We start from the raw sequence: 27,074 nt of genomic DNA on the forward strand, positions 1-27,074 counted from the left end.
CAGATTTGAGTTTTTCAATACAAATAAAAAAAGTTGCAGAGATACACTGCAGTAGTTAAAATTGTTCTCATTTACAGAACCAAACTTTAAAATGTCAAAATTTGCAAATGCATGTGAATTCATCACAAACATTTCAAAACTACTACCACCTAATATAATCAAATTGTCAGAAGAGGACCAAATGAAATGTCTTTGTTAATGTGAGCATGAGACAAAGAGGCCAGGGTGTGTTGGAAACCATAGAAGCCCGAGTCAAAGCAAGTCCACAAGCACTTGTCTAATCCTGCTGATCATAGCAGCATTGTCATTAATTAGAACTGCCTTGGATGATCTGAAACACACATGGCAGTGGCAGACTAAGCAAACGGCAGTGAGCTAATCAGTTGGTTTTGCGGGAACAGACAAATCTTTAAAGACCTGAGCTGACTAAAGCTAAACACTAATATCAATCAATCTATTCAGTCACATTTACTGGAGCTTCTTCATTCTTCATTCAATTAAATATGTGTCCGTGCTTCTGCTGAGGTTTAGTTGTCTACGCAAATCAAACCATAAAATACAGATGATTTTCTCACACTCACAAGAAGTAACGTTTGGTTGGGACAAAGCTGACATAATACAGAAATTCCCTGCAGTGAAGCATGCACCTTGATGATTATGAAGCACTTAAAACTTCATAAAGAGAACCATACAATACATTTATGATAGTCACTCAAAATATGGAGTTCCCTGTGATCAAGTAATAAGTAGTCGGTTAAATGAAGCTCTGGTCACAATCAATGTAAATTCACTTCATTATTGACCATAATTGAGAAACAGAAGATGGCGAAACAGTCGTGGCTCAAGGTTGTTTAATTTTTTTATTTTGGGGTTTCCGGAGTTGAGAATGACCTGTCAAGTTCAACTTCTCAGTCAACATTAGGGGAAAAATATCTGTATTTTAATGGAAGTTCAGGAAAAGAAATATTTGATGATAACTGTGTCATTCAGTCAAAAGCTCCACAAAAGGCTAGTGAGTGAGTCTTGAGTTCCAATTGTTTACTTCAATTTTGTTTTCGATTTACAAATCTTTTGTGACACAAGGACATAGTTTTTAGTGACTATAATAATTCCACTGGATGTTTTATTTGGCATCTTCAGAACATGCATCCCCCATGGGTGCACGCCTCACCTCTTGTGCTTGTGGCTGCAGGTGTGGAGGAGTTAGCACATGCAGCAGCATTGGAAAGAGGAAATAACAGTGCACGGACTAGGTGAGACACAATCTGCCGGTCAGGCTAATGCATACCAGTCAAATGTAAAGATGTACACTCCAGGAAGGGCATTGCAGGACGCGTCCCTCGGTGTGCTTTTGGGGCTGCCAAAGTTTTTTTTTACGTTTGCTGACCTACATACAACACTGCCACGTCAGCCCTCAAAATCAGCCAGCCCATAGATCCTCCAGACAGGAGACTCCTAATGAACATAGCCACGGAAACTCCCCTCCCTCTGCAGCGATGCAGGCCAGGCTCTGTAGCTCCAGCTTCACTTGGCTCTAGGATTGGGGGAAGGGACATATGGCTTATTGTGCATTGTGCACTATGCTTTCAGCTCATCAACGGCGTTGGCTCTCCTGTGTTGGATTGCTGAGCTGTACAATTGCATAATTGCAGACTCGTGCTGTACACCTTTCTACAGTGCACCTCTTTGTTTTCTGATGCACCAACCCATATTGTGTATGGATTAAATCTCCCGTCAGTTTGACACTAAACTCCCCAAGTGTGCCGTGTCTGGTTGATTGTCATCCAGGCTCGGCTCTCACCGCCTTAATAACAACGTGCGTAACACGTACAAGTGGTGATCACGTTGGCTGGAACAGCCGCAGACAGCTGGCAGAGAACGATGACGACCTGTTTTATAACCACGTTTGCTTCGGAGGAAAATGTGTTGCTGCCATAGTTCGTGTCTTCATCTCGTGTCTAGCAAAGCGGTGTTCCACAGAGCGGTGACGCAAGGGGGGGGGGGGGCTATTAATATCTCAGGAACGGGATGTTCTCGCTTCAGCATCGGGGTCATTCGAGGATAAACACCGCGCGCTGCCTCGTAAACGACGTCGTGTCGTCGCGCCCGACGTCACGACGCACGCGGGAAATACGTTTTTTTAAGGGGGACGCTGCAACTTCCTGCATTTCGATTTCTCCCCCCACCCCTATCGCACCGCGGGCTCATATCCCCGAGGTCAGCCTCGGTCATGCACCGAGATGAGGTCGCGCAGCGCTCGGGTCCCGCCCCCGCATGTGCACCCGGTGACATGAGAGCGCGCACCAGTCGAGGCGGGAAATGAAACAAACCAAATACATGTGACGCAACACAACCGCTTTGCAAATCGTATGTTTTGAAATTCAAACGTTGCTGTTTTATTTTTGAACTCGCTCTGCACCACAAATAGACAGAGTCGAGGCTACGCCATCCACATTAGGCGAGCTCGTCTGTTATTGCAATCGAAACCAACATTTGTTCTTACGAAGTCAAGGAAGGAAAACACAGTGGAAACAACTGCACTTGAAAAGTCGATTGAGGACAAATCAGATACAAACGTTCATGGTGCATGTTTATGTGTCACCAAGGGGTTTGATTAGTAGTCTCGCATAAAGTACAGGCTTCAGAGAGTTTATAGTTAATCTTTCCCCCAGAAGACCAAGCTAGTTTTTTTACAAAGGAGGTCAGACTAAAGGATCGTCAAAGGGATGTTTTTATGATGCCAAATAAGTATTCGTTTATTTGATGACTATAATCAATTCATCATTTCAGTCATTTCTCCAAGCAACATTGTTTTCCAGCGTCCCCAATTTGAGGATCTTCTGCTTTTCTCTGTTGCACATTGATTGAACATCTTTGGGTTTTGCTAAAACAAATAATCAATTTGCCTCAGGATACACATTTCTCACTATTTACTGATGTTTTATTGGCAAAACGATTAGTGTAATGTTTTGCATCAAGTTGATGTAGATATACTGTATATGTCGATGTATTTTCCATGTGGCTCTGTTCAGTCTTGCATAGACTCGAGCATGGTGCCGGTTTGTCCCTCGTGGATGACATGCCATATAAGTGCCTCTGTTGAATGGCCTTAGAAAAGAAACCCTCATCTCTATAGCATCAGCGTGGCTAGTTAATGCAGCGCCTGCGGACCCACCACTCAGCTGAATGTTGTATTTCAGAGTCAGGTCCCCACTGCCTGTGAGGCACAACCCTCCCCAGTCACTGCACTGATCAATGCATTCTGAATAAGGTCAGGACTGACCAGCAAATGGGCGCAAAAACAAAACCGCGTCCGCTTCACTTTGCTCTTTTCAGCTGTATTGTGTGGAGCGGACAAAGCCACCACACTGACGTGAAGGAACAATGATGGCAGTACATAGTCATGGCTCAGCCTCAGCCTAGGGTCAAGTGAGTGATGTTGATTTCAGCTCGCGATTATGTATTCAGGTCCACATGCCTGACAGTCGGCACTTTCACATCGTAGGATAGAGTTGCACTCTTGAGAAGGCTCTGATGCGTTCAAATTATGCAACAATTCAACATGTTCCATTAATAAGTGTTGGGCAGCACTCTGTTCTGTGGTGGTGTGCTGGTGGAGGCAGCACCGAGGCGGAGGAGGCAGGCAAGGATTAACATAGTGGTGAAAAAGGCGGCCTCTGTTGTGTGGCTGAACATGGACAGCCTGGAGGCAGAGGCAGAGGGAGGATGACGACCAAATTGAACTCCAGCTTAAACAACACCAACCACCCTTGTGTGAACTGATGCAGGCTCCCTTTCCCCCTTTTAGCCTCCACCAACTTCCTGCGAGGATTATCACAGAGCACCTTTAAAGTGCTCTTTTGTGCTATCAGACATCGAAACTGGACTGCTTTCGTAGGTTCATCTGTTATATTGCTTCAAACACTGCCGGTTAAAATAGATTTGAAAGAAATACAGTATAATTGAAACACTAAAAGTATTCTACACATCTGAAATAGTCTTGGCCCCAAAAGAATGTTATTTAAGTGATTTAAGGAATTAACGTTCATTCAGTCCATGTCCCCTTAGTGTTGCATGACAGGAGAATACTGCCCCCTCCCCCCATTATCGTTCGATTTTGAATTTGTTTTCCAGTTCAGAAAAAATGTAAGTGACCCTGGGCCTCGATCAATATTGAGCAACAACAGTGCAAATGAATTGAATAGGTTCAAACTTTGTTTTTGGCAGTCCATGGTATGCTAAACTAATATTATCTGATCCAGTTCCAATCATGCTCACCCCAGCATAGACTTTTATTTCTATTGTGAAGTTTAAAGAATATCTTTGCTCAAGAAACACATCTGTCTATTCCAGCTTGTTATAGGATGCATTATTACGCACTTAACACTGACAGAGGAACCTGATCCTTTTTAAGTCTGCACACATTTTCCTGCTAAGCTTCCAATTTATGTTACAAATAGCCGGTGATTTCTTCTCTTTCTATTGAACATTTAAGAAAAGAGTAGTCCTCTCAGCGAGTCTAACGGAGGTGTTACAGTCCACGTGGTCTTTTGTCCCCTGCTGTACTGTCCATTCATACAGTCAGCAGCTGCTAACTGGTTCAAAACCTGAGCTGCCAGATTAGCACTCCAGTGTTCAATAAGAACTAATACAGCATACATGCACTCTCGCCTGTCATGGTTCTCAGTGGAAATTAAACTTCATGATAGCCTTTTGGTTTTCAGAAAGGAGGTATTTAATCAGACACCTGCATATTTCTTAAAATCAGTATTCATGTAACAGAAGTAACCATCACACAAGGAGCGCTAGCTTAGGTCACTCGATACCTCCAACCCCAAGAACAAACCTCCTCAAACGTAGTTATTATTCATGCAATTACTGTTTGGAATTTACTACCTCCCCATAGAACCCATACAGGAAATAATCTGTCATTTATAAAACAATTAAAGGCAAACCTCAGGCCATTATCCACTTGGGGTTTTCCATTGCTTTTTATAGTCTTCTGTTCCTTCTTTGTAAAAATTACAGATGTACTGCACATAATACATACTAGTCCTCGACTGCACTAGGTATCTGACTGTACTATTTACATTTTTTGTATTATTTATATTATTCTGTTTATACTATTTTCAACTGTTTGTTTCACGTCATGTTTTGCACGTCTTGTATGTATTACATGTGTCCTTTCTATGGACCCCAGGAAGATTAGTGTTCGCAAAGGCGTCAGCTAATGGAGATCCAGTTAATTAACTCAATTAAACTAACAATAGCCGGTATATTACAAGCTTTTAAACATCAGTGTGCAGGATTTCTCCACATCAACAGCTTGTATAAGTATGTACATATCTGAATACAGAAAATTGACTTGGACTTGCTATTATATAGCACATACAACTACTCTCAGTGCTTTACACTACATATCAACATTCACTCATTCCCATTCATACACTGAAGCTGCCATACGAGGTGCCACCTGCTCATCAGGATCGAAACTGAACATTCACACACACTCACACAACGAGGTCACAGCCTTCGGGAGCAAATTGCGGTTCAGTGTCTTGCCCAATGACACTTCAACATGTATCCTGGAGGAGCAGGAGATCAAACTGTTGAGCCAATGATTAGAGGACGAGTCGTCCTGCCTCCTAAACCACACTCATTAATGAATACATTACACTGTGAAAACACAACATGGTTTTTCGTGTTGTATGCCAGACTGTTTTTTGGCTACATGTGCGCAATGATTTTCTTTGAGTCTTGCAATCGAGTTGAGGTTACCAGGCAACCAACGGAGTATCCAGATATCACACTGCGGAGCAAAATATGAGTCCCACTCATATAAAATGACACTTGACATTTATATTTGATATCATACATCATACCTTTCTTGTACAGGTGAAGCAAAGAAGATATTTAATGTGTTTTAGGTGCAATTTTGTTGCTTTGTTGTGTAATTGTCCAGTCTTTGTGCTCAGCTAATCTAACCTGGCTGCTGCTGGCTGTAGTCTTATATCTATCAGTCAGAATTGTATTTATCTTCTTCTCTAACTCACAGCCATCAAGACGTTTTGCACTTTTCCCTCTCTACTCAACATACCTTTGATGGACTCAACATAATCAAAACCTGTAATCAGAAATTAATCAGAAATCAGCACTTCTTTGATGATAGGTATCAAACTACAAGGGGAAATGTAACATACATACATTGTATTTATCTGTGAGAGATACTATCATTCCTGGAAAAAGAACACGGCGTCCCTTCTGGCCGAAATCCAAATATCAAACAGAAAACTTTGTAGCAAAATACGTTTCCAGAATCTAGACTGAGAAAAGCTGGAGGATTTCTGAGAATATAATGGAACAGAAGCAGGGACATGTGATCTTATCTGTCCATATGTCAGGGAATTATTTGGCTTTCACTCTTGCCCCCGAGTTTTGATGATAAGGACCCAATAACACTGTAACAAGTATATCCTGCTAGACAGCAGCTCGCTCACACTTTGTCACAATAACAGGTAGTTTGGACTTGTTTACCCGTCTCAGCTACGCCTGACTGACTCATTTGACCTTATGTGATTGCTGCATTCATACATGCTGTTCTTTTTGGTTAAAGCAAAGGAACAAGGAACAATATTTAACCTGGGGCTTATTAAAACGGCAGCACATGTGAGTCACATTGTTAAAGATATAATTGTTTCGTGTTGATTTACGTGTTTGCTTTTTAACACCTGTTCAACTATGTGACTAAGCCTCTCTTCAAACAGATGAAATTACAGCCTGCTTTGTCATCGTTCGTCATGGGGCCCAACTGTTGATGTCACTTAGGATGAATAAGCTATGTACTGTATATCAACAACAAAGAAAGAGAGACAACATACATACTTATATGTGAGCACACTTCCATAACTTGAGTTTATTCTGATCAGTCAATAAATGTCTCTGACTTACATGAAACTACAAGTTCAATCAGTATTATTCTCAAATTCAAAAACAGTTAAGACACAACATTTCCAGTAAAACTGGCTCAACTGTAAAACACCCTGACGCGGTTTATTACTTCTTCTGTTCTGATAAGGACATGTTCATTTTCGTGTCAGGGAGGTTTGACAAGTTGAAGTGTCCTTGCAATGTCAGCACTAGATTAAAGAAATCCCATATGGAAGTCAATACATGCTGGGTCTATGAGCAGTTTGAATCTAGAGCTATTATAAGGTCAAGGTGTCTAATATATATATTCAATGATATGCAAAAATGATTGGCACTCCTTTCCAGCAGTCGGCCTACTTTGTGTTTTGCGCTAATTAGCTAATGTTAGCATTCTCATGCGTTAAACTAAGCTGATGAACATGGTAAACATTCAACTTGAAGCCAGCTGGTATTGTCATTGTGACCCCGTTAACATTTAGTTGTGCTCAAGGAAAGCCTCTCGTTGCTGGCATGTCTGTAAAGTTAGTCTTTTCCTATGTGGACTCCTCCCATCGCAGCTAGCATGGCTATAGTCTTGTAACGTAATAGTCTAAATGGGTCCTTTTTTACCTTTGCTAAACTCAAACAAATATTTAGTTTTGAATATGAAAGGAACTCTAGTCCTGGGAGAAAAAGCACAGATAAACTGCTCTGGCTAAAGGTGACAACAACTCTGTGTCTGACTCATTGTTTTAGCCCAATGTGGGGATCAAACTCGGCTCATAAGCCAAAGGTCAGCGCCCTCAACTGAACATCACCACCTGCTGCAGGGAAGAGGAAACTCTGCCAACAATTGAAGAACACGTGTGGTGTTTCATGCCTCCTTAGTTCTTTGTTTTTCTCTCTCTCTCTCGCTCTGCCTTCGGCACCCGGCCGTGACACAACAGCCCCACCAGATTGACCTAGTGGTCAGGCTGTCCTGTGCTTCACGAGCATCTCTCCCATTGCAAACAGAAGTGAAGAGGCCAATCACAGTGCTGTTACTGCCTGAGAACGTTGTGTCAGTGCCAGAGCGTGTGCTGTTTGGACACAATGCACTATGTTGGTGCTGGGTATTTGGGAACATACAAAAGGTCTCTTGAATCATCACATTGCTGTTGCAGCCACAGAGAGAGATATTTCAGTTTCCCTCTGAGTGAAGTTGTAGCGATTACATTTTTTTTAAATGATCACTTTTACATCTGCTTATATTACCTTTTGGATAGGTTCAGTTTTAGAAGCTGCAGCTGATTTCTTTACTGTCTCTTTTGGCCTTCTTGTGCTCGACAGCCAGTGGAGTTGATAAACACTTGCTGTTTCTACACAACTCTGGGAAATAACCCTGTGAAAGAGGAACCATGCCCTCTTGTCGTGCTCTTCTTAGAAAAGATCGCCAAAGCAGAGCATGAAACACAAGAACACCACGTTTTTATAGTGAAAGAATATGTAAAATAAATACAGCCAGATGGCCTTCTGAATGCCACATCGCCTTGCTCACACTGAACACTGGGAACTTTCTAGTGTGGGCTTTTGTGCACAGTGCTGAAAGTGTGCATTCATTCTCACAGGAGAGCATCAGCTGCAGCAGGATAGCAGGTCGGATCCTGTGCACGTTTATTCTTATTCTTCCTCAATTTGCTTATTTTTGAGCACTGATCACAGGAAACATTACGTACAATGTAACATGTTGTTATATTCCTAATCGGAGACACAAATGCGCCCTGAAAACATGTCCAGTTGTTTTTCCTGCAGTGGGCTTAATTTGTGTGCATAGGGTTAACACGGATATTCAAGTGTGTCCTTAGCTACTAATCAATAGCATCAGCGGGTTTGTTTTCTGACAGGACTTTGTATCTTGTGGCATGCTATTTTAAACACCTGGCTGGCTTCTGTGATTGAAAATCTTTAAGTTTAAAATTAATGAAAAGTTTGAAGTGAAGAGGTCATCTTTTATGGCTTAAATTCTAGGTGTCTGATAATATGTCTATGTTGACGAGCTGTAAAACAAGCACCATGAAATAAATGATTGCCTAATAATGATTAAAACTCCATATCCCACAGCTTTGACTCTTTCCTCCCCACAATGGTGTCACTTGTCTCTTACCGGAGGATAAATTGAAGAAGACATGGCCTGTGTTGGCTGGCTGTGTTTCAATTGGCAGAGACCACAGAGTTGCTCAGAGGCGGGTTTTGAGGTGAATCGCATAGTTTGCTGAAAGGAAGCCGCCATCTTCTAAAGAAATGTACATGCTGTTGATGTTACACTGTGCAGAATAATTATCTTAAAAATGGGTCATAATTGAAAAGCATATCAACTCCTGAATGCATTTTGTTGTTGTCAAATAAGACATCACCTTTGTATTTCTGTCATCTGTCATATGCATTTGAACCCTTAAAATAATTGAGCATTGAAAGAAAATAGGGTATTTTGGTAAGACTGCATTACATTAGAACGAATATATCTTCAATGAACAAGCTAGAAAGGAATTGAGAGGCTTTGAGAGGCTGTGAAGAATAATTATGTGTGCTTGTTTGAACTCTCAGCAGGCTAAACCAATAATTTGGCAGTTGGAAGGATTCAAGCTCTTTGCTTGTGCGTCGACTTGTTGACCAATGACCTCCGAGCATACGAGTCGCTCCAAGAAGGTGACACAATATCCTTCAGACTTTAAGAGACAACTTGCTGACGATGAACTGCTGCCCGTTTTGTAGAAAAGACAACTCCCTTGCCTCAGGAAAGGTAATACGTGACTTGTGTGATTTTCTTTAGGATTTATGATTTTGCCAAACTTGTTTTTACGTTTTCTTTTACCCATAGTAGGTCTGAAAAATCAGTGGATCACAGACGATCTGCTAATTTAAATATTGATTAATAATTGAATTAATTTAAATGTTTTGGTTTGAGTTCCTCAAATATATATATGGGATGGAATGCAACTCATATTCTGCCAACTAGTCATATATATATAATTGAATTAATTTGAATTCTTTGGTTTCAGTTTCATATGTATATATATATATATATAGTGGGCGAGCAGAATGTGAGTTAAATTCCATCCCAAATGTTCAGTACATTTTTAACAAATTTTACAAAAGATCTTAGTGCACATGCGTGCCGAGTGGAACGGGATGCTGCGGAATGAGCCGCCCCTAAAAATGGTACACGAAGTCTCTGCAGTGCATACCCGTGTCGCCTGTGAGATACATCATCTGAATGCATGGAGACAACCTGTGGTGAAACTTCCAAGTAACTCGCGCTGTTCGGTGCATTTGGGGACACGCAGCAGCCAATGAATGAGCGGCTACGCTGACGATGCTGCCGAGCACTGCCGGTCGACACGCCCCCAGCATGGATACAACCAGCAGGAACAGGCGCGCAGGAGACACATTCACTATGCTGGAGAGTGTTTGAAGCCGCGATGGGAGTTAACGCATCCAAGTTTGCAGAGGTCCGTTCACCAGCGTCGTTGCACTAAACAAAGACTTCGGATTCCTCAATTTTTTCTCTCTGAGGGAGCTTGTCTGCTTTTTTTTGTCCGAGGCGTTTCTCTCACAGGATGTTGAGACTATTGGAAAACCGGGTAAGATCATAAAGTCAGTTCTCTCTGATGAGATCGACCTCCTCCTCCTCCTCTTCCTCCTCCTCCTCCTTCTCCTCCTCCTCACAACCACCACCACACAAAGGGAACCAAGGAACAAGTTTTTTTTCACGCCATAATTTTTATTTTTTGAATGTCATTAAGAAGCAGAGGGGGCTTTTTCAAAGACAAAATGGATCACTTTGCAGCAGAGTGCCTTGTTTCTATGTCCAGTCGTGCAATTGTTCACGCTCCTAAAGGGAATAGGGAGATTAAACCAGAAACCCCGTCCTCCTCTAGGAACGGAGAGGACATTAAAGAACCTTTGGTGAAAGATAACTCCTCTCTTTTTGTGGTGGCGCGGATTCTGGCGGATTTTAACCAGCAGACTCCCAACAATGTTGTCGAGCAGGCAAAAATAAAGGATGAGAGCATGCCGAACCTCATAGATGATGGAAACTCTGCCACACCTACCACCATCTCCGATCCTTCGCTCAAACAAAGAGGCAAAAGATCTCGAGGTCGAATTGAGCAAGAATTACCTCAGAAAAAGCACAAATGCCACTATTCAGGTTGTGAAAAAGTTTATGGCAAATCATCCCACCTCAAAGCTCATCTAAGGACACATACAGGTCAGTCTCATTGGATGCAATTGTTTGTTGCTGTGCACATGACTTATTGTAGTTCCCTCGCCTATATATGTGAGCATGGATCATTAAAAGAGAGAATACTGATAATAAGTGGGGTTTCTCTTGCATTCAGATGTGTGTCTACAGAGGGGGGCTGACTGCTGTGTCTCCTTATAGTCGCATGTGTAGGCTGAACGTTCACGGATCCACCCTAATAGGAATAATCGGCGCACACACACACAGTAGTGTAAAAGTCATAATTGGTGCATATAGTTTCAAACGTGCATTGTTCCTTTTAAGTTGTATGAACTTTGCGTAATGTCCTTTAATTTCAGGAGCGGGAGGCAGTCAAAAATAGTGCCACTCCCACTCCAGTCTGAGCTTTGTCACGGCTTTCCTCTCGCAACCCCCCTCCTTCCTGCGTTGGACAGTATGTACCAACAGAACCTGCCTGCAGTGCAAATGCTCAACAAAATTACACGGATCAGGTTTCCAGTTTCCTTCTGCGCGCACTCCTTAAAGCCACCTCTGGCGACACGAGGGAGACACAACAATGCGCACATCACAGAATAAGACAAGTATGCACAAACGTTGGCATGCAAAAAGTTTTCAAGACGGATCCAGTGCGTGTGCCACCGTCACTCTGCAGAGTGAAGGGCGCTCCACGTGAGCCGTGTGCTGGAGGACCATACCTCCGTGTTTGCTCTTTGCATTCCGCAGGATAGGCTACTGAGAGGGGGGAAAGATGTGGATCGACTCGAAGTGAGGGGGTTGATGCGAGCGGCGCAGTCGCCTGTCTGCCCAAAGCCCTTTGTTGTGATGTGCCACACCCCCGCTAGACAGACTGCCAGCTGATCTGGCCAGCAACAGACTCAGCTAGCTGAGCCTCGACTGAAGAGCCTCTCCTGCTCTCTGCTCTGTAGACTGCAGCTCACACTCCCTCTCCCCGCCGCTGTCTCCCATTCTTCTCTTTCTCACACACACGCACACGCACGCACACACGCATAGATCAGCCTGACAGCCCAGAAACAAAACGCATATCTCTGGTTCACACAAGAAACGCCCTCGTGTGAACAATTTGACCCATATTTGATTCATAGAAATGTCATTTCGCAGAAATGTTCGCAAGAAAAACACATAGATAAAAATATGCGCTGAGCTTTTAGACGATTCACCTCCTCTTTTATCTCAATATTAAAAAACAATGACGACCCATCCATACGTCGGTACATTATGGTCCCATTGCCTCACCTGCCTTTGTATCAGAATGTGCTTCCCTGTCTGGCTTTGTGTCTCTAAATAGGACCAGATGTATTTTCCGTTAGAATAATTTCATGTGGATGCCATATGTGATTAAAAACAACAACAACACAATAAAACTGTAATAAGATAGTATCACAGCATAGTATTGGTCTGCTGCAGCCTGGGTACAGTGGTGTATAATTAGTGTTAGTCAACAACAGGAATGAGACACCGATTTGATTTATGTTTGTAGATAAAGTAGGGGCCCATAATAAATGGAGGGCATGACATGCCTGTGTCTCGCACACTGAGTGGTTTAGTACAGTTGTATTGTTGTCTATCATCACACCCCTTCAAGCCGTTCCTTTCTTTTGGGATTCAACCCTTTGCCTGACTTAGTGATTGTTCTGTGTCCTATAATTTACAGATAAGATGTCTGCTTATTTAATTGGATAGTGAGATAACGTGAGTCATCTTAGTTCAGCTTCCTTGTCTCAGCCAAACTTGCAGCAGCACTCTCAGAGAGCCTCCTGTGTGCTCCCCTTCAGCCCCGACCATGTGTTTTTGGAGCAGATATGTATTTCTCTCTGTATAAGCCCAGCTCTTGTCTCTTTTCCCATTATTTATTTCCTTTCGCCATCCCCTCTGTTTGGATGTGCTTCGGCATCTGGCTTCATTATTGTTTTGCGTCCCATACATTCTGATAATTATGGCTCTTTCTGCTTATATATGATTGGTGAGTCCCAGAACGTGGTCATCTGAGTTCACCCAGGCTGCCTCAGCCAATCTTGCAGTGCTTTCACAGAGCCAGACTCTCAGTGAGCTTCCCTTCAGCCCCTACTAGCAGAGTCAGGAGAGAATGGATTCCAGCCCAGTCAGTCCTGGCCAAACACTGCTATCTAATTGAGGGAGGGAAACACTGTTATTGACTCTCAACAAAGAACCCGGGACAAGGCGTCCTCGCCCAACTTCTTTAACCCTCAAAGCCTTTTGTGTGCGTGTGTGTGTGTGTGTGTGTGTGTCAGTGTGTGTGTGTGTGTGATTGTGCGTGTGTGATTTGCCAGTGTAAGAGCAGCTGAAACCTCAGCTACATTGGATTTATTATGCAATGTATATAGTACACGAGAAAAGCAATTTAGTTACAACTCAAAAATTAACGTTAGTTATTCGTAATATCAGTCAATATATTGCTTATCAACTTTTGTGAACTACTGAAACAGTTTTCAGCACTCCTGAATGACCTTATCCATGAAGATAGTATCAGTTTCATTTGCTCCTCTGATAAGTTTTTTCAAGGTTTAGAGCTTCCTGAAGTGGGTTCATAAATGTGTCTTCGCGGTGTGAGAGGGGCGTCGGGACACGTTGCATTTAAATCGTTCATTATACTGCATTGAGTTTGATGGCGAGGAATCTCCACAGTTCAGGGCACTTAGGTTACCAGACAGCTTTTGTCTGGTCTGCTGGTGTAGGGGGGGTGGGAGGGTGGGGCTTCTCTCCAACACATACACTTATCTTCCAGGGTAGAAAAGGCAGATCAACTCAGTTTTAAATTGAACAAATGAAGGCCATGTACATGATTATTTTCATTCATACACTTTTTTTTTCTTCAGAAGCATAACTTTCCCAAGAGGTGGTCATGAAGTACACAGTGTTCTCTGTGGAGCCTTATTACTCGGCTCTGGTCATGTCATGCAGACGATCATCTCAAAAGGGGAGATGGCCCCTGACGAGCTCATTACAAGTCTTCCTCAGAACAAACAGCCCAGGCCCTCTGTGCCCCCCCACAGCTGGGCCTCACAAAAGGCCATCTTGTCAGTGTCCAGGACCTATTCGAAAACTATTTGAATCACCGGGACAAAAAGTGTCAATATTTCACAAAGACAAAGAGCCTAATGACATATTTTACAGTTGGTTTGTTGTTTTGTCTGGACCTCTTTTGTGTTCCGCTGGGGGTACCTCTAATTCTGGGAGATGGCTGTAAATCCCTCTTCTGGCTGTTCTAAAACATAAGTGGCACCACCTGGCAGCACAGTTCCACTGCCATGGAGACCCAGTTATTAATGCATGCTTTCTATTTTCAGCCAAATAACTGTGGTTAATGACACTTTTCAAACGGGAAATTATCCCAACATCCACATGGAAAAATAAGCAAGAGTCTCTCTGATTATATATATTGCATCTCTGCCAGGGGTTTACTATTTGGCTGCACTGATACACAGAGTACACAGTGTTCGTGTGTGGCTGGTGGCACCGATGAGGTAGCAGGGTGGAGATGGGGTTTTCCTGTTCTTGCTTGAGCCTGACCTTGGCACAGCAATGGGTGCACACTCTACTGGGGCACAAGAGGTCAGTCTGTCTGCCTGCCACACAGCAGGATTTCCACCGTCCCACCCAGTTGAGCCATATTTCTCTTGACTCGTAATAAAACGACGACCCCTCTGTCAAGACATGCTCACAGTTTCCATCTGACCCCATTCTGGTGACTTCCATCCGCCACTGTGGTCTGGACTGAAATATCTGAACAATTTGATGGATTGCAAAAGGCTTTTTGTACAGACATTAATGGTCCACAGAGGATGCAGATCACTGACTTTGGTGATCCCCTGACTTTTCTTACTATGCCACTACGAGGTTGATATTTTTAGTTGAGGTCAAAATGAGTCCAGTACTTTGGGTTATGACTAGATAGCTGCAAACATTCCCATCAACCTCGATCATACCTTTTCGTTTCGTGCTAATTAGCAAACGATAGCATGCTAACACGTTCTACCAAGGTGGTAAGTGTAAGCATGTTAACATTGTCATTGTGAGCATGTTAGCGGGCTGACATTAGCATTTAGCTCAATGCACAATTGAGCCGTAGTACATCCCCAAAGAGCTGCTACTTTAGACTCGTACTCTTGTTATGAATTTAGTGATGCATTTTTATTCTACTGCAAGATAAGACGTTTGTTTTCCTTGTGCAACAAATCTGGTTGGCTTGTGAAGGCAACGTGCAGCAGTACAGTATGTGTCAAATGGAAACACGGTATTAGTTAAATCTACTTTATCCTCGGGATGTAAATAAACTAATCCCTTGTTGCAGCGTTCCTGCTCCATGAAAGACATGCTGTTCATATGCTATCCTATATCTACACATACAGCTCACAGTAGGATAATTCCTCACTAATGTCAGAATGTAAATCTAATATAACTGATTAAACAGCAAAGCATGCATGATGGATACTCCTAAGACTAGCAGGCCTCTGCCGGCAGTTCCCTGGCTTTGTAGCTTTCAGTGGCCCACAGGGCTCATGTATTCTTTAGTCGGCTCTGGAGTAGTTCTATAAAAGCTGCTCTGTCTACTCCCCACCAGCCCCTCCCATCTTCTCCAGCCTGCAAAGCAAAATAGGTGCCGAAGCGTTTTGTGTTGTGAGGCCGAGCCCCGGCCACGGCTTGTGGCGTGGTGTTGATTACCGGTGGCAGGAAGAGAGGGATTCAGACCTGTGGAGCACTCGTTTCACCTCTCCTGTTCACAATCCACCAACCACATCTCGCATGCAAGGGAGGGATCTGCAGTACAAAGATGGAGAATATACAGTGCGGCAGGGTGGGGGTGGGGTAAGATACAGGGATATTCACTGTCAATGCTCCATTGATGTAGGTCATTTATTCAGCTGCATCTGCAGCTAATCTGATTAGCGTTCGAAGGGCTGTGACCTCTGCAGCAGAGAACACACCCCTGTCGGCCCGGCACTCACAGGGTGCTAGTTTGACTGACTGTATCCACTGTGTTGTGTTCAGCTCATCTGGAATAAGAGAGGAATGGCAGTGGAGCTAATCTCAGAGGGAGTGTTGTGTCTCCAGTTGGTCTGTTATGTTCCCCAAGGTGTGGCCCCTTTCTCTGCGTGATTAATCTGGCTGTGGCAGACCACGACACACAGGTGTGGCCCTGTGCATGAGATGAGGAGTATGTTTTGGAGTCTTGGGGGGGGGGGGGGGGGGTAGCAGAAGTATTTTCTCTGCAAGACATGGAAATATCACTCTCCCACTTGCCGACAGAGTGTCAGGTATAACATTGGATAGCTGGCACAATCTCCAGCCTGTATCTCCTCCTATTGCAGTGCGGTGAGGCGTCTCACAATCTGCAGGGCTATGGCTTTTCTTTTGTATGCTGGTTGGTCAGGATGTCTATCATGTTTGAGTTATAGTGACATACTCCATCCGTGGAATGAGCTGGCATTGTAAGGCGTGAGTGAGAGTCAACGATAATGGGTCATCCCTACTCCCACCTGCTTCTGTGGAACAACTGTAAACACCCATTAATGGCTGCAGCTGATTGTCCTTGGTTAACCAGGGTTTAAAGATAAGGAGGCTACCTGTAACGCATCAAGGCTGCAGGTTGTTTTAGCATGCACTCAAGGCTGAAAAGAGAGTGCCCACTCTAACTAATTGAGGGAAATGTGATGAGCTGGTCAATGCAGGCGGGCTACCCCATACCTTTCCCCGAAATAGTTAAGGGGATGACGTGGTGTATGGTTAAGTGTGTGCAGGAATCAGACGCTCACACCCGACCCAGCTGGGTGTCTCCGGGTGAATGTCAATAACCCTGTGCAGTGCAGACCAAGGGGAGTGATTTACGGTTAGTACGCACAGCCTGTCTGATTGAAATGCATTACAGGAGTGCCTTTTCCTGCTGGGAGAAAAGGTTGCTGCTATTGTTCACAACCTGACAACCAGAAGCCCACAAGGAGCGGCATGCTATTCAACGCCAAGCAAGGTCCCTCTCATTAAAGACAAAAGATGGTAATAGATCAAATCTTCTGAGCTTTTTTCCAAATGTGAGACGGTCCTGATCACAAGCACCTGACCCACCCGAGGCTCCTCTATTTCTCCTGCCATAACTACTTAATTCTTGTTTGCAACAAAGTCTGAATGGATCTTCTGAGAAAACATGTTCTGATTGAGTGATTGAGCAATTTGACTCCTTTCATACTGAGTCCATTTTTCAAGAAGCCAGTCCAATTTTAACAAGAAGCCATGTAAACATCTTCTCAGATATCTTTCACATCCAGTAGTGTCTCTTTTGTGAAGCCTGTACATACTGCTGCATGAGCAATGGAAAGAGGAGCTGCAAAAGCCATAATGTAAATGCATTGTTCTGCACACACATGTTAGTGTTCAGATCATGTTGGCGTGTGACAGTGAGTTTAGAGGGAGAGGCTGGGTTTGCTTTGGCTAACCCCGTCTGCTTCAGTGGTTTATGCTGATGAGGGACGCAGTCATTTTAGTATTACCCCAAATCCCACGGATCGTTGTCTGCTGGCTCCTGGTTGGTTACAGGTCATAGTCTGTTGTAAACATTCAACCAAATTACAGGACTGTGCGCTGAGCCCTATACCTCTGGAGTTAGCGGTGTCCCTCTCATTTCATGCTGCCAAGCTGACTGTGCCACTAAGCGAGCGCTGAAGTGAGGTAGCTCCGACTCTAATGATCTGTGATCTACAGTCTCACTCCCGTTTTACTTTCCCTGCTCGAGTTGTTTGTTTGCAAAAGTCCATGCAGCTTTAATGTGGCCCTTTTGTTTTTGTTCTGAGCTCCGTACGATATATTTCCTGCTCTGGTTCTCACCATGCAGGCAGGGCGAAGACAACTTCAAGGTGATCTCTTATGTATCCACAGGAGCTGTATTTGTTCCCCTTCTCACCCTGCAGAGCTATTTACTCTAGCTCTCCGGAGGCAGTCTGACAGGGAAGTTTCAGCTGTACACTGTGTGAGTTTGGACCATGCCTGAGGACACACCAGGAATGTTATCTGCTCTTGTTTGAAATGCTGGCAGACAGCATCCCTTACAACAATGAGACAAACTCAAACTCCATTTCTCTTGACCATTCCTGTAGAAAATGAAGAGCCAAATATTCTTAGATATGAATGAGAGAGGAGCAGAGATGCGCTGTTCATTCACTGACCCAGTAGCCTTGGAGAGAACAGTTATATAACAAGAGTACCTGTGACATAATCGCATCTCCTTGGAGAGGGACACTACAGTTTGGGTGCATGATGTAACTCACTTAACGCTAGCCGGGTCACGGTGTTCGTTAGGGAAAAGGTTCATTCATTACCCCCCCACCCCTCACCCTGTGCAACTGACACATTCTGAGAAACACAGACCTCACCCTAGATGTGGACGCGGCCAGACATGGGATAACCAATCGTGGGACCTGGCGTCACGATCGCCACCGTGCCGCGCTGTGACGATTCATGATTGGAATAAGAGCAGAGTAAGGGGAGCAGTTTATAGCATTCCTCTTTCCACAGAGATGCTGAGTAATATCTGCAGTGCATTAGAATATCTTTGAGAGAGACATCCTTCGACCACTGAGGTAATAACCCTGAACATCATTTCCACTCCGGTTCAAAGCCTTTTCCCCCTAAACCTCTTTGTTACCAGATAATTGTTTTTTACTGCCCTCATGGAAATCCCAATCCTCACATCATGAAATAAGCACAATACATGTTCTTTATGTTAGTGAACCTTTCATGGCTGACATTAAAGCAGCAGGATTTATATCGTTGACCTAAATGACAAAATCAATTTAGGGGGAGGCTGCTTATGGGCAGCATGTCCGTTAATTCAGTATTTTCTAAGTAGTCACTGAGCTCTAAATAATTTGATGCCTCTCTGTGAGTTGCTGTTCGATACCTGATGCTTTCAATAATACTCCATTACTGTATCAGGGCAGTTAGACTGGGTATCGCAGCCTCTCTGGTGTCTGGTTAAATATTAATGAAGTTGGATCCGTTACACTGGTTCTTGAGCCTAAAGCAGCCCTCAGAGCTTAGCTCCACTTTTTAGCCAATAATTCATTCTGCAATCGGACTTTCGTGACTCTCTTCAATGAGATTAGTGTCTGAGAAGTTAAATTGCCTCCCTTTCTTTCGGGTTTCGTCCATGATGTGTAAATAGGGTCAAACATCTACCGCCTCCTTGTTTTTATTAATCGTAACTAATGCGGAGCAGCTGGATTGGTCCTTTGTGTGTTAACTCTTGCAGCAGGGCCAGAACAGTTTGGATGTGTTTGGGGGAAAGGAGACATGGCTGTGTGCAGTGTGTGTATGCAAATGCCTTTATGTCCGTGACAGAGTGTACATACACTGAGCCTACAGGAACTGTAGTGGGCAAGGCTGACTGACTTTGTCTGGAGCTGAGGTGAGGCGTCAGAGGCAGAAACACAGGCTGGGCTGTCTGGACTTGCTCTGCCTGTCTGCATGTTTTGTAACCATGCAGTATGAGGGGGGAGGGACCGAGACTAGTATTGCACCGAGTTCTTGTTTTTGAGACTCGCAGGCATTCGGTAGCATTTGACTATTTGATGCTGAACACCACTGTTTCCATTGTGGCGCTGAGGGAAACCACAGAACAAAGGAAGCGTTTGGCAGGCGTGCTGTTATGTACTTGTCATGTCTCCTGTAAACATGCATGCATCTCACCGTCTATTCCTTTCCAGAACTCAAATCCCCAGCATGGGCCTGCACTTAATGATTGACTATCCCTATTCTTAGGAAAGTACCGTAACATTAATAGAGTGCAAAGTGCAGCCCTTCGCTGTAGTACTGCAAGGTCACGACGGTCAAATTAGAATGCTGGATGTTGCTATTGTCAGGCAGAAACTCACTGAAATGGAACTAAATGGAATACAACATTATTCGTGTTGGCCCGTGGATGTAGAGCGCTGCATTCAGGCTCCATGCCGGCTCCGTGCACACTGTTTCCACATCAGAATGGAAGGAAACCACAAGATATATAGTACCATCTGGCTTTAAGTAGATTTGTGTCAAAGCCCACTTTTATTGCCTGATTGAGGGGGGAAGGATGTAATTTCCCATGTGCCGAGTCACAGATAGTTGCATGTTAGAAAATGGGCTGGGTAACCATTGTGAGTGTGATTAGCATCTGCAGCTTAGATAATTAAACTGCGTCAGCTCCTCCTGCACTGTTCCAATTTTTAGGTGATTTACCTCAAGTCCCACGTCACACTACATTTTTTTTAAATCTCACATTTTCTAATATTTTGAAGATTTCTTGGGTGTTTTTGATATCCTTCGCTTTACTGACCTATCCGACCCAGCAATGACCTTGTGATCATTATCCCTGGCGCCATCTATATGAACAAAAAACAACACAGTCTTGTTCAGCAGGCTCTGGAAATGTCTGTACACAGCAATCTTCTTGACTTGTTCACATCATAACACTTCCTAATGAGTCACTACTCTCACGGTGGTGAGCTATTTGGATCGTGGTGAGCAGCAGGCTGCATCACTGGGAGTTTCATTTGATTAATGTTACACTCACTGACACTATCACGACTTTGTATTTAGTTTATTGTTTATATACGTTACTTGTATACATTGTACATAATACATTGTAAGCAGTCCTGCAGGATACTTTAACTTGTTGCCCACCATTCCCTCAAGAATAGTTGATTTTTAGATTTTCCTGTTTTATTCCAACTTTCCATCTGACATTGTCTGTCATTTATCTCAGTACTGTGTTAAAGTCAACTTGCAGAGACTTATAGTTAGTTTAAAATAAATAACTAATTAGAGTGCACATCATGTCTATTTTTATATCAGTTAATGGTACAATGTCACTGTTGCATATCAAAGCTTAGATGGATTTTAATAGTCTGCGCTGTAATACCATTCAACAATCCTAAAAGAAATACCAGCAGGCATGTTCACTGGGTACCTCACTGTAGCCACCTTCACTCAGGTTTTTACAGAAATGAACATCAGTGTAAAATGCATGGAATGTAACAGAAGTGGGGTGTAATTGAAACAGATTAACTGTATAGCTGCTAAAATATACAAAACATGAAGGAAAATTGTCCAAATTTTGTGGAAATTGGTCGGTAATAAGCAGACTAAATGATAAAACTACATTAACTACAATAGAGGGTTGTAGTTCTCAAAGCCATGTCGATTTATTCCTGTGTTACTCAACACTGAAGTCTCTCCTTCCATCTGTGTGTTACAGGAGAGCGACCCTTCCCATGTACTTGGCCCGACTGCAGTAAGAAGTTCGCCCGCTCAGATGAACTGGCCCGCCACTACCGCACCCACACGGGGGAGAAGAAGTTTGGGTGCCCACTTTGTGACAAGCGCTTCATGCGCAGCGACCACCTCATGAAGCATGCACGACGCCACTCTGATTTCCAGCCCGGGATGCTGAAGAGGCCCCATGGCGGCAGCAGCGGCAACACCACACGTCCCAGCTCCCTCAGCGACTACAGTCGCTCGGATGCCTCCAGCCCCACCCTCAGCCCCGCCCTCAGCCCCGCCAACTCGCCTTAAACTGAAACCCAGTCGCACTTTCTGCCTCTGACCTGCGAGGCCTGTGTTTTTGTCCTAACACTTGTGTTGCACAGTTGTCAACAACCCCCCTTTGCTATTCCTGCGCTTGCTGTGGTGTACCATACTGTACATAACTGCTTATTGGAGTGCAATTACTTGTGTGATCCTAAAAGAAGGTAATGCCTTTCCCAGATGGCAATATTGACATTCTGTACCATATGTCTGTATTTTTGTAGCTTCTGATCATGGCTCGTTGTCCAATGTATGTTCTCAGTCAGCGGAACAAGGTTTAGAAGAAGAAAAAACAGACGCCCTGACAAGTCATATCAAAATGGGGTTTTCTTTGATTTTTTTTAAACGGGTGAGGAGAAGGGGTACACACACACCTCAGGATTGAAGACAGTTGCTATTTCTGTAATACCACAGTACTTCACAGTACTCACATTGACTGCACAATATACTCATCACTTTACTCTGAAATTCAACAGGGGTTGAATTTTACGCCCTGCTCAGGGATGGCCTTGTTAGCTTGAAAGAATAAACATGGGGTAGAGAAACATACAGTACATATATAGCAGCCTTACACTCAACACAATTTTGCACTCTTTGTTTTTCTTTGGTCGAGAAAACTAGTCCAGCGGTCATACGGTCAATCGTACACAGAACTCATGTCCTCGTCCTCTGGGGGGTTCATATGTAATGCAATTGCTGTGTGTTAACAAGATGATCCCCAAACCTTCACCTGAGTAAACAAAATACATCTGTTCCTCCATTGCAACGTCAACATTTAGTTGCCATTACACTGGGTTAAATATGTATTTAATTAAACAGCGGTGTGCATTATATACTGCCTGGTGGGAGGATCAGGGTTATATTGGGTTAACAGTTATACTCAGTTTAAGAAACTGTATAGCCTTTAAATAGAGACAGTTAGTTTTAAAGCAGCTGGTGGTGGTTTCTTTTCTTTTTTAAAGTGCTATATCATCAGCCAGAATTTCACACAAAGGGGACTTTAGTTGAAACGGTGTTTATCCCTCTCTGAAGCACATAGGAACAAGTACCAAAGACAAGAGTGAATGAAAGCTTTCTATTCAGTCTTGTACGCTTCCCTTCATTGAGGCGTGTGGCTGGTGGTTGGCCGTATCACAGGTAGACCCACACAGCCTGCTCACTGCCCACCTCGCGGCTCTGCCTTTTGTGGCCTCCCTTGGGGAAACAGCTGCATCCCAGAAGAAGGTCATCACAGCCCGCAGCAGGAGTGCTAACATGCCATTCCTGGGGCGTGCTCCCCTGCCCATCTGGCTCTGCCTGTCCTGTCAGAGAGTGTCGAAGCTCCAACTTAGCCAAATTGCATAAGGGGATTCACATGTAAGCCAGGCTGTTGGGCAGAGCTGGGCTGGGCTGCGACGTGGTGGAGCACAGAACGCACAAAGCAGCTATCTGACATAGACAGACAAGAGAGGGCAGGTCCTGAAAAAAAAGGAGAAGTTTATCATGAGCTGAGCAGCAAAGAGGAGACGCCCACATCTCCTCCTTTCTCCCTCCAACTGTAGAAACCATGAGCAGAAAATTGGCTGTAATTAGCGGGTTTGTCCAACCTGTAGGATAAGAGATGGAAGAGAAGTGTATGAACAACAGTACTACCTAGACAACGCGAGCAGTGTGGGTGGGACGTACCAAACGCCATTCTAAGCACAGGGAGAAATCCTCTACTACTGCTGGAGAGTCACATTTCACAATGCCAAGGAAAACATCGCTTCAAATTCATAGTAAAAAACCAGAGCTCGAAAACAGCTGCTTTCAACTTCTCTTCACATTTGAACCAAGACGAACATATCAGCAAAGTGCAGCGCACCAGCCTCTCGTCGTCCTCCCTGTGAAGCTCAGATGTCCCGTGAGAAGGCTGACTTGTGTTTCTAGACAGATATGCCTCAATAAAGCAGGCAAAAGGCACAGGAAACCTTCCATGGAAGCGGGAACCACTATCAAAACTGCTGCAGCCCAGCCAGTCTGTGTTATGCCTACGTTTTCTTATCATGCGTCAGCCCTATGGCCGGAAAGACAGACAAATCCATGTATTTGGTCCTCCGGACTGCTGTCATCATGAATTGCATGTGCTAGCTTTATTCTACCAGCGACTCTTGCCCTGCAGTCCAGTGCTTCACACTATATGCATGTTAACAACTGCGCCTTGGAAGCGCTGAGGGTTTTTGAGGCGATCTGGCAGGTGTAAGTTCATGAATGGCCGGCCTTGTCCTCGTTCTCCACAGCAGCCATCTCTTTTTAAAATTGTGAAGAATCAGCTCTGTCACATCCTCCAGAGAGAAAACATCCCTTATTAGGATCAAATGCAGTAGTTTCCTCAAAACACCACGTTTAAAAAAAATTAAAAAGCAAACCTCTGTCGTGTTTGAATAGTTTCCAGGCTGTAAAATGACACTTTGAATGCCACTGATCAGCAGTTCTTTGTGAAAAAAAAGCTCTCAGAGGCTTTTACATTTACCATTTCTGGAAAAACTCACAAACAAACTCTTCAAATGGCTGTTGAGCAGCTTTTTGCGATATCTATCGACGACACAATTCTTTTTTTTTTAAAGTCAATTTTTGACTTGGTTTGTAGTGTAACTTTCTCTTGCAAAAAAAAGATTCTGAGTAGCTCACCCTCAAGCAGGTTTCATGAATCACTTTCGTAATCCATAATCTGTGCATTTACCTCAGGGTTGACGTCCGCGAAGCAGATATGGGACAGTTTGTGGATTTTGTTGTAACATCCCCCCCCCCCCAGTGTTTCTGGGTGCTTGGTGCTCACTGCTGGCTAGTGTCCGACCACACTGGAAACACAGGAATGCCTCCTCGGGGGCCCCAGCTCCTGCCTACAATGTCTTCATAACATCCTATACAGCCCTGCTATGTGCCTTAGTAAGCACTGGGCACTCTGGCGCTCTTTTCAGTGAAACGCCCCTTTAAACACCTTTGACCCTTTAGGGTCAGTGGACTTACAGTAGGCAGGAAGCTCCTACCATCTGAAAATAACCGACTGTGACAGTGCAAACATCCCAGTCTATCCATCCATCCAGAATGTTCCAGTGACATATAGGCCTCCACAGGGTCGTAACTTGTAACTTTTACTCTCACTGTATCAAATCTACTTGAATAATTCAACACAAAAGGCCATTGAACACAGTTTTGTACATGTCCATTTTTACTGTTTTTGCTTTTGTTGTCAAATAATTATTAACCTCTCTGGAGAAAGGTGTATAGTCTGGTGGATTTTTTTCGGGTTCTTTTTCTAGATTTTCCATTGTCTTCAGGTAATTTCAGCATCTCTATCGTATATATCAGTTTTTTTTGTCTGACTTTTTAAAGGCACCGTATTTTGTTAAAAATAACACATTTATCCCTGTAAATAGGGTTCACCTCTTTTATCAGAAACACTTAATACTCTGTTTATGTCAGGATGCAGGTTATTCCATTTAGCTTGTCATCCAAAAACTCAGACAGTCAGAAAACGAAAGGATTGTTTGGGGTGATGAACTTCCTGACCTCTATGTTCGACAATTTCCAATGGAGTGACTCATTTTCTTTATTATTTAGATTATTTTGAACGTTTTCCATAAGAATAGAGACCACAGCATTGTGAGTTAGCAATGTAGTCATGATTTTGTATTATTGTTTGTCTCATAAAATGCTTGTATATTTTTCAAAAATCATACCTCTTGAAATATTTGACTTTTGTTGTACCTTCATATCTTTTCAAAACATCCATTATGTAGCTTGCGTTTGCTTGATGAGTAGCACAAATAATTGGTGGTCTTATTTGTCCATACTTGAATGAAGAAAGTAAAATTAAAATAAACTAAAAAAAACACTGGGCTAAATGTTATATAATCATCCCATGTTGTCAGGGTCTTGCACATCCTTGTAGATTCAAAATGTAATCTTTCCAGGAAACAATAATAAAACCTTATTTTTATTATTTTTTGTTACAAAGATATTTAATACACCCCTCTACTGAGCTCCATATATTTATCTTAGTTTAAACGTGTTCTCCATGAGGGATGATGTAAGCTGTAAATTACTTTGAAACTCCACTTCAGCATTTTTTAATCCAACTTCATGATTGTAATCCCAGTAACAGCTTTCGACATCTGTCAAAGAAAAACAACACAATGGAAATACAAGGTGTCTATGAGATGCTAACGGTGTACCAGTTAATATGTTTTTCTGCTAATTGTAAAATTATATTAAATAGAATTGGTTGTTGCCTAGTATGTAAAGAACTAACATGAATCTTATTTTTAAAAATCATATTAATTACATGAATATATCACTGATCAGATTGTCTCATCTTCATGACTGGTCTCAGTGTGCAAGCATGTTCGATGCAAATGTGTGCCAAATCTATAATGGTAACTTCATAAAGATACAAACGTTGAGGGTAAAAGATCTAGCTACTATCAGACATTTAACAAACGTGTACAGTTTTATAAAGTGTGACATGTTTTTATGTAATGTACAGGATTTAAAGAAGCAACTGCATATTTGATATGCAGGTGCTCTAAGTTAAATAATTATTTTCTGCTTTATGTAAACATTTTTATTGTGTAGCTTTGTTTTCATTTGGTTCTTGTTATTTAATTTGTACTTTTTTTTTTTTTTTTGCTGTACAATATTCTAGCAATGTATAATGGCTTATTGCAGGTATGTTTTGACAAAAACAATCTTAATGATGATGAACGCCCAACCATTCCAAAGGATTGAAAATTGCATTTGCTATAAATGTGCTGCTTTCATGGACCCGATGCATTTTTGTAGTTTAAGAATCAAAGTCTGTCTTGACTGTGAGGTTTTACACATTGTGAAGTTGTGCACAAGGTACGTTTCCCATTGTCAACATTTCCCAGGTTCAACCTCTCCTTTCTACTCTGCAGGCTCTATAGGCTAATCCAATTTGAATGAACAACATACATGCAATATGTAAAAGTATTATAACATGTCATATTTAAAAGACACGGACATACTGATGCATGTCCTCCCTTGTGACTCAGCCCTCATGCTCGGGGAGTAATGTTTTAACCCTTGTGTTGCCTTAGGGTGATTTTGACCCGAATCAATATTACACCCTCCCCCCGCCTTTGGGTCATTTTGACCCGATTCAATGTTTCACCCTCCTGTTACCTTTATATTTACTAACATATTTTACCCTTTGGGTTCAATTTGACGCCAGCAATTAAAACCTCCAGAAAATTATTAGAATTAATATTGTTTTCCAAGTTTAAGTGTGAGGCACTTTATGTTTGTTTGTTGACTACCGAAAGAACACCGACATTAAACATTGAATGGGGTC

The 27,074-nt window shown here is 43.0% G+C and overlaps 1 protein-coding gene across 1 annotated transcript; it reads left to right on the forward strand.

Annotated features, from left to right (window-relative positions):
- The first annotated feature begins 10,357 nt into the window (after positions 1-10,357).
- klf13 (Kruppel like factor 13) lies at positions 10,358-25,703 on the forward strand. The gene is made up of 2 exons (XM_056417216.1): positions 10,358-11,155; positions 21,411-25,703. Exons 1-2 carry the CDS (start codon positions 10,678-10,680, stop codon positions 21,725-21,727), a joined length of 795 nt encoding a protein of 264 aa, XP_056273191.1. The 5' UTR covers positions 10,358-10,677; the 3' UTR covers positions 21,728-25,703.
- Positions 25,704-27,074: the final 1,371 nt, after the last annotated feature.

The sequence above is a fragment of the Pseudoliparis swirei genome, chromosome 6 (assembly GCF_029220125.1).
Source record: "Pseudoliparis swirei isolate HS2019 ecotype Mariana Trench chromosome 6, NWPU_hadal_v1, whole genome shotgun sequence".
In the NCBI taxonomy this organism is placed as follows: domain Eukaryota; kingdom Metazoa; phylum Chordata; class Actinopteri; order Perciformes; family Liparidae; genus Pseudoliparis; species Pseudoliparis swirei.